Below are 7,478 nucleotides of genomic sequence, written 5' to 3' on the forward strand. Positions count from 1 at the left end.
CTGCATTTTTCAAACCAAAAGGCATGGTGACGTAGCAGTAAGTGCCAAACGGGGTGATGAACGAGGTCGCCTTTTGGTCGGACTTTTTCATCCGGATCTGGTGATACCCAGAATATGCGTCAAGAAACACAGAAGTTCCTCCCCTGCCGTCGAATCAATGACTTGGTCAATGCGCGGCAAAGGGAACAGATCCTTCAGACAATGCTTATTCAAGCCGGAGTAATCGATGCACATTCTTAGTGTTTCAGAATTCTTTTTGGGTACAAGGACGGGGTTTGCGACCCAATCGGTATGGATAACTTCTACTACAAAACCTGCCTCTAGTAAATTTGCTAATTCCATCCCTATGGCGCGGCGTTTCTTATCTCCAAAGTGTCGCATAGCTTGCTTCACCGGTTTAGCCCCCGGATTTATGTTGGGGTAGTGCTCGGCGATTTCCCTTAGTACTCCAGACATATGAGAAGGTTGCCATGCGAAGATATCCATGTTAGCGCGGAGGAACTCGATGAGCGTGTATTCCTATTTGGGGTCCATGCTGGCTCCAACTGACACCTGCTTAGAGATGTCTCCTATCTTGAGGTCGATCTTCTTGGTGTCTATCGTGTCCTTGAACGAAGTTTTCTGTTCGGAGATCTGCTTCTTGGTGGTACGCATCTCTTTTGGATCCACCGCGGCTCTGTAGCCTTGCAGCTCCTCTCCAGATATCACAGATTCTGCGAAGGTGGCTTCGCCTATCTCGCACTCTCGAGCTTTCTTATAATATCCGGATATGGTGATCATAGCGTTGGGTCCCGGAATCTTGAGCTTGTTGTAGATGTAACACGCTCTCGCGTGGAACTTGTGATAGGTGGGCCTGCCGAAGATGATGTGGTAGGAGCTCTTGAAGGGCACGACCTCAAACGTGATCATCTCTTCGCGGTAATTATCAACATCGCCGAAGGCCACGAGAAGTCTGATGCTGCCCAAAGAGTTTGCTTTTTTTACCCGGAACCACTATGTGGAACTCAGTGTTATTATGCTTGAGCTGCTCCTTGGTAAGCTGCATCCTCATTCAGAGTCTCCAGGTACATGATGTTCAAGCTGGCTCCGCCATCCATAAGGCACTTGGAGAAATCATACCCGTCAATGCAGGGACTTACAACCAAGGTGTAGCACTCCTTCGGAATGATGGTGGGGTGATCCGCCCTATCAAACGTACACGGAGTTTCCGACCACCTGACATACTGCGGCACAGCCAGAACTGTGGCGTTCAGGATCCGGAGCGCTGATTTGCTGGCGCGGACTATCGGGGTTCCGAGGAAGGTGTGGTATGCACCAGCACTCTTTTTGACGAAGGGATTGGATTTGTTAGCTGCGGAACCCTCCTTGGGATCCGGCAAAGCATCATCCTCGTCCATCGCATCGGAACTGTCCTCGTCCTTTTCTTTATTCTTTCCCTTGCCTCCTTTGCTGCGGGGCGGTGCTTCCGGGCTCGCTTGTAGCCTGCTTCCGGGTCGACCTTCAAGTCATTGACCCATTTGCAGTTGCGGTTAGTGTGGGAGGATTTGCCGGTGGCCGGATCCATATGGCCAGACATGGCATGTCTCTGCACTCTTCGTAGGTTTGGGGAGCGCGGAACCCAGCAGCTGTGACCACGTCAGCGCGCTGCTGGCCCCTGCCGGCTCCGCCCCCATGTCCGCGGCCTCTTCCGCCTCCTTGACCTCCGCGTTGGAACGCCATGGTGACCATGTCGGATCTGCCGCTCTTCTGGTCGTCGGGGGATTCTTCCGCTTGTTGTTGTTGCTGGTGCCGCCATTGTCGCGGTTTTTCTTCTGATGATGCAGGGGTATGGCTATAGCGGCAAGTTCTCCTCCGGCGTCATCGTCAGCGGCGGTGTGATTACTTGTAATGCCGATCATGTCGTCCAAAGTAAGATTGTTTTCATTGATGAGGCAAGTGAGCTTGTGCCGGAGCAGTCCTCCTCTCTGCAGTCCACCAATGAAGGCGTGCATAGTTGTGCGATTATCCACGTTCTCGCACTCGTTCCTAGTTGCCAACCATCGTGTGAGGAAGTTTCATGATGTTTCGCCTTTCTTCTGGATACATGTTTGCAGGTCGCTTGTTGTGGCAGGCCTCTTGTAGGTACCCCTGAAGTGCTTCTAGAAGGCAATCTTCAAGTCGAACCAGCAAAAGATGGTGTTTTCCGGGAGGTCACCAAGCCAGGTACGAGCTGGACCAACAGGGTACATTTGAAGCATGGGGCAGGCTATTCTCTGATTCCCTCCGACGAAGTTTACTGCATTGAAGTAATCCTCGATCCAGGTATCGGGTCTTTCACTGCCATCATAGTGCTTCAGATTTCCGGGTAGCTTAAGGTTCAAGCCCTTTGGATAAGGCTCCTCTCGGATCATCCTGCCAAAGCATTTTGGGCCAATGTATTCAGATTTGTACTCGTTGAGACGTTCCCTTGCGTCGCGTGAGCCATTGCGGGGGGACTTTGAGCGGGAACGGGATCTCCGGCCTCCGCCTCCGCCTCCACCTCCTCCACTGGGTGGTGGGGAGGGAGATCTGCGAGGGGGCCTGTTAGACCTCTTGCTTCCGCCTCCAGATTCTCCACGTCCTTCCCGGTGTTGGCTTCGGCTTTGGTGGCTGCCTTCGCCATGATGGCGGTCGCCGCCGTTGTTCCGGCTCCTGCGGGGTTCCGGCTCGCGCTCTTCGTTCAGACTCCGTCGAGGCTCCGGCGTGCGCTCCGTGTTCCTGTTCCTCTGAGGTGCCACGTCGCCGCGGATGTTGATTCCACCAGGCCCATGAGGCCTAGTGTTTCCGACTGGACTACGACGGCGAGGAGGCGGAGGAGGTGGATGGGGTCGCCGCGGAGGTGACGGGTTCCAGTACTTGTCTCTTCCATTATACATCAGATCCTTTCCCTTCCTTGGGTCCGTCGGAGGTGTTTTCGAGGGAACCGGGATTGGATTTGGATGTTCTCTGGTTCTCCTTCTGCGCTCCGACGATCCGGTGCGCGATTCATCGTCACGGTGAGGCCTTCCGGAGGCGTCCTTTTGCATTGTGGACACACAGTGTTCCGGGTTGGATTCCAACCGACGCGAAGTGTCTGCCTTGCTCTGTTGCTTCATTGTTGAAGCTACCAGTGTGCGGAGGTGCGCGATGTCGACTTCTTCGTCTTTTTTCTCCAGGAGTTCCGCGGCCTTCTTCATGTTGTCTTTGGGAGTGGCAAGTGGCTGCTGGTTTGAAGGGGTTGCAAAGTTGATCTTTCGAGGGCCGATGGCCTCCCGTCGTATTCTACCTGCCTCCTTATCAGCGCTCTCCATCATGGTTTCCCATTGTGCTCGAAGTTTTTTAGCCTCTGCCAAGCATTTAGCGGCTTCGCGTTCTCTCTTGAGAAAATTTTCCATTACTTCGCCTGCTTCTTGCATTTCCTCCAGCATTGCTGCTGCAGTGTTGGCAATTACCTTGGCAGTGCTCAACATCTCCTTTCTTGTTGCTTCTAGAGCTTCAGGATCTGCGGTGTCGTCCGAAGTTATTGGCTTGTTGAGGATTTCCGAGTGTGCGATAGCACCCCGGCCTGCCTGTTCGACGAGCTCTTCCGCGGATAGGTAGTCCTGGTTCCCGGAATCGTGTTCTTCTCCGGAGTCCGGCACGGCTCGGTGGCGAGGGCGCGCGGGTGGAGTCTCTGAAGTGGACGGTCCCAGGAGCGCCACATTGGTTGGAGTCTCTTCTTCGTCAGCGTCCTGCTCTAGCCCAACTATGGTCGACAGGACCTGTTTAGGCGGAGCAGATTCGTCTTCGGCTTCCTCTTCATCCTCTAACTCCTTCAGAGCTTTGTTGTATTCCTCCGTGTTCATGGTTGAAACATCGTCGGAGGTTGGGCTCAGATTGCCCAAGATTGATTCTTCTTTTTCTCCGGCATCCTCTTACTGTTTCGGGCTTCGCTGTCTCCAGCAACCTCTTGCTGATCCGGGGCGTCGCTGTCTCCGGTAGCTTCAACCTGCATGGGTCCAGCTCCTTCCTGAGGAGGGGCGGTCCATGCGGTATGCACGAGGAAGTGCACGAAGTGACACCTTTGCTTCTCTAACACCTGGGAGACCCACGCGGATCTGCATTGGTCTTCCACCGTAGTTTCCTGCTCAGAGGCGGATTGGGTGGGCTTTGAAATTTCCAGATCTAAGGCGGAATTTATTTAGGAAGCTCCTGGATCCCAGATCGGATCTTCGCGACTGTGTCCTGCTCAGCGGCGGTCGCGTCAGCGTTACTTACCAAGGCGTTTCCGTCGGAATCGACGGTCTCGCCGATGAAGACGTGAATGCCGCCCATCGGGACGATGGAGAGCTTGACGGGGTTGGTCCTAGCCGGAATACAACACTCGTCATGCGGAACGATCGGAAAATTCCCGGCATAAAGAACACGCCCCACAACGATGGATTCGTCGTAGCTTCCCATGTCGGAACCCTCCCGGTTCCGACCTCCAGACGCCGCAGGCTCCACGGTGGGCGCCAACTGTCGTTGCCTATTCGACGGTGCCTCAGAGGAGGGATACTCACGAGAGGGAGAAGAAGTATGGATCATAGGACGGAGAGTCCTCGAGACGGTGGTACGCGTTTTACCTAGCTTCAAAACATCTGGATGACAGGGCTGCTGCTTGTCTCTAGGAGCTTTCGCGTTCCTAGAAAATATCAGACTCCCGGCGAAAATATCAGACTCGCACTCCTACTCGCAGTCGCAGAAAAAAAAAAAGGAGAAACAGCCGCCTCTCATCCCCATCCCAGACTCCCGGCGAGCAGCGGCGCGACGGCTTCGTGACCTGCGACGGTCGATTCGACTTCCTGGAGGCACTGATCCGCCAGCCGGGGGAGAGTCCATGCCGCCAGGAGGAGGAGGAGGAGGAGAAGGCGAGCATGGCTGCACGGCGCAGGACCACCCTCCGGCGACCGTCCGCGTCGACGAGGACGCTCTGCCCCATTCTACGCCGCCGCTCCCCGCCATTGCTCCGGTAGATCCTCAGGTTTGCTCCACGCCTCTTCGATCCAATCTCCGATACAGAGTAAATCGGGAACCCTAAACCAACCTTTTCTACCATTTACAGGAGAAAAGGCAGAGGCATCCAGAGGCGAGCCTTCCCGAGGGCCCCCTCGTCGAGATCCTTGCTCGGGTGCCTTACAGCTCGCTCTGCCGCTTCAGGTGCGTGTCCAAGCCGTGGCTTGCCCTCTGCTCTTCCCGGGACATCATCAAGAGGTCGCCACAGACCCTTTCGGGTTTCTTCTACTACGGCAGCAATGCCCTCCTCAGTTTTCGTAATTTGTCTGGGAGAGGTCTGCCTCAGGTCGACTCCTCTCTCCCTTTCTTGCGTGAGAGGTACAAATGCATTTTCGTCAAAGAATTCTGCAGCGGCCTTCTACTTTGCAAATGCTGGGAGTTGTGTTCCATGCGTGGAGAAAGCCATTATGTTGTGTGCAATCCTGCGACTGAAGAGTGGACGGTGCTGCCTCCTGTAGAATTTACGGCTCAAGATCTCAGCCACGCGTTTCACATTAAGCCAGTCCCAATGCTTTACTTAGGTTTTGACGCGGCTGTTCCATCCCGCTTTGTGGTGTTTGCGCCTCTAACCGTTGGTTGCCACGTTTCTGGAAAAATGGCAATCTTCTCATCAGAAACTGGACAGTGGACTTACGTGCAGAGTAAGTGGTCCTCCGGAACTGCTATAGATCACGCTTGTAAAAGACGTGTATTCCTGAATGGCACTTTGCATTTGACTACCCTTGATAAATCAATAGTCACGGTTGACATGGAGGGTAAAGTTTGGAGGGAGATAAAAATGCCAGATGGCTTGCCAACCGCCTCTGATATTGTTTCTATTGGGCAGTCTCAGGGGCGCTTGTATGTGTGGCAGGTAGATAATACTCATGATTGCCAGCTCTATATTTGGGTTCTTGAGGATTATGGTACTGGAAAGTGGGCCCTGAAGCATACCGTTAATGTTTTGGAACTGTTCGGAAGGCATCGTCCTGAAGATGCTGATTATTATATGATGTTTGCAATTCATCCAGATTGTAACGTGGTTTTCCTTACCAACATGAAGAAGGAAACAACAGTTTCATACGATTTGGATAAGCAGAAAGTGCATGTTATCTGCACTGAATTCATGTGTGGTCTACCTTATATTCCCTGTTTTGCGGAATTGCCCTCAGCTGGTCATTGAGAGTCAGTGCAGCACCACATACTCATAGTGGCAGAACATCTTCGTAAAAATCAGGGGCTGCTATGGGCCTACTCTTCTAATTCCATGCTGTTGCTTAGATATGTCCTAATTTCTATGTCTGCGGTTTGGTATTCCTATGTGTTGGTGTTCTGGTGCATGCCTTGTGTGGCTTTGAACTATGTTTATTAGCCAAGACTGTAAAGTAGTGCTTAGGTGTATGAATAAACCTAGTCATCTAGCCTATTTGCTATCATGTTGTACTAATTATTGTGGCCAGCCGTTTGCTTTTGCTCTGGGGTAATATAAGACATTGAGATAAATATATTCAATGTGTAGCTTGTTATCTATGATCGAATTTGTTTGCATTTGCACCTCTTTATTTCCACTTGTTTTATGAAAGTAAATATATTCAGTGTGCAGCTTGTTATCCATCAATGTTAGCCTTTTTTATGCATTAGTAACCTTTGAGATGATTATCTGTGGATTATTTCTCGTCCATATTGCAACATATATATATGTAGGGTGCAGAAATATTAGTTTCTTTACTGAAACTCACATGGCCTTCCATACCGATATATGCACCTCTAGGGTGATTTTAATTCTTGTTTTGATATTGTTTACCATTTCGCTGCATGAATCCTGGTTGCCACTAAATTTCTGGTTTGCTTAACTTTGATTCTGAGACCTGCTCTTTACTGGAAGCTGATCACAGCCAACTTTTCCCTAATAATCACCACAGCTTTGGTGCTATTTAGTTGTAGCAGATGCTATTTCATATACCAAGTGATGTACACCAGAACATGGTGCATCGGAAACAAGGACCGCACACTGGATTCTGACTACTGCTTGTCAGTTTAAATATTTGTCGCACCCATCCAAAGATAAGGTTCTGTTTTAGCTCATGTCAGGCACTTGTTCAATCTGGAAGAAGAAACAGACGAGACTGTATATGCATGGCGATGCAAGGGAAGTTGAGAGTTCTAGCATCGGATGTCATTGCGTTACTTTTTTTTTAACAGGGAAAGGTCCCGAAGGACCGATAACTGCATTCATTCCAGCGGTGGGTTACAATTTACAAAAAGGTCCAAACAAACTAAAGAAAAGCTACCAGGACCTACAAATTTACAAAAAGGACCCAGAAACAGTAAGACGAAAATCAATCGAGTCCTTCTCCACCGCGACGATCTCTGCTCGAAATCCTGGCCGGAATCACCATCACCGGGGACGCACCACTTGGGATGATGACTCCGGGGAACGCCAGGTCGAAACAGTTGGATGGCCTCCG

At 51.4% G+C, this 7,478-nt stretch overlaps 1 protein-coding gene across 2 annotated transcripts; it reads left to right on the top strand.

Annotated features, from left to right (window-relative positions):
* Positions 1-4,689: 4,689 nt before the first annotated feature.
* LOC127296459 (F-box protein At5g49610) lies at positions 4,690-6,540 on the top strand. Of its 2 annotated transcripts, none has more exons than XM_051326541.2 (2): positions 4,690-4,987; positions 5,081-6,540. In XM_051326541.2, exons 1-2 carry the CDS (start codon positions 4,856-4,858, stop codon positions 6,191-6,193), a joined length of 1,245 nt encoding a protein of 414 aa, XP_051182501.1. In that variant the 5' UTR covers positions 4,690-4,855; the 3' UTR covers positions 6,194-6,540. The 2 variants fall into 2 exon arrangements, with proteins under 2 accessions (XP_051182501.1, XP_051182500.1); XM_051326540.2 differs by having other exon boundaries at positions 4,691-4,999.
* The last annotated feature ends 938 nt before the right edge of the window (positions 6,541-7,478 follow it).

This window comes from Lolium perenne, chromosome 4 (assembly GCF_019359855.2).
Source record: "Lolium perenne isolate Kyuss_39 chromosome 4, Kyuss_2.0, whole genome shotgun sequence".
Lineage (NCBI taxonomy): Eukaryota > Viridiplantae > Streptophyta > Magnoliopsida > Poales > Poaceae > Lolium > Lolium perenne.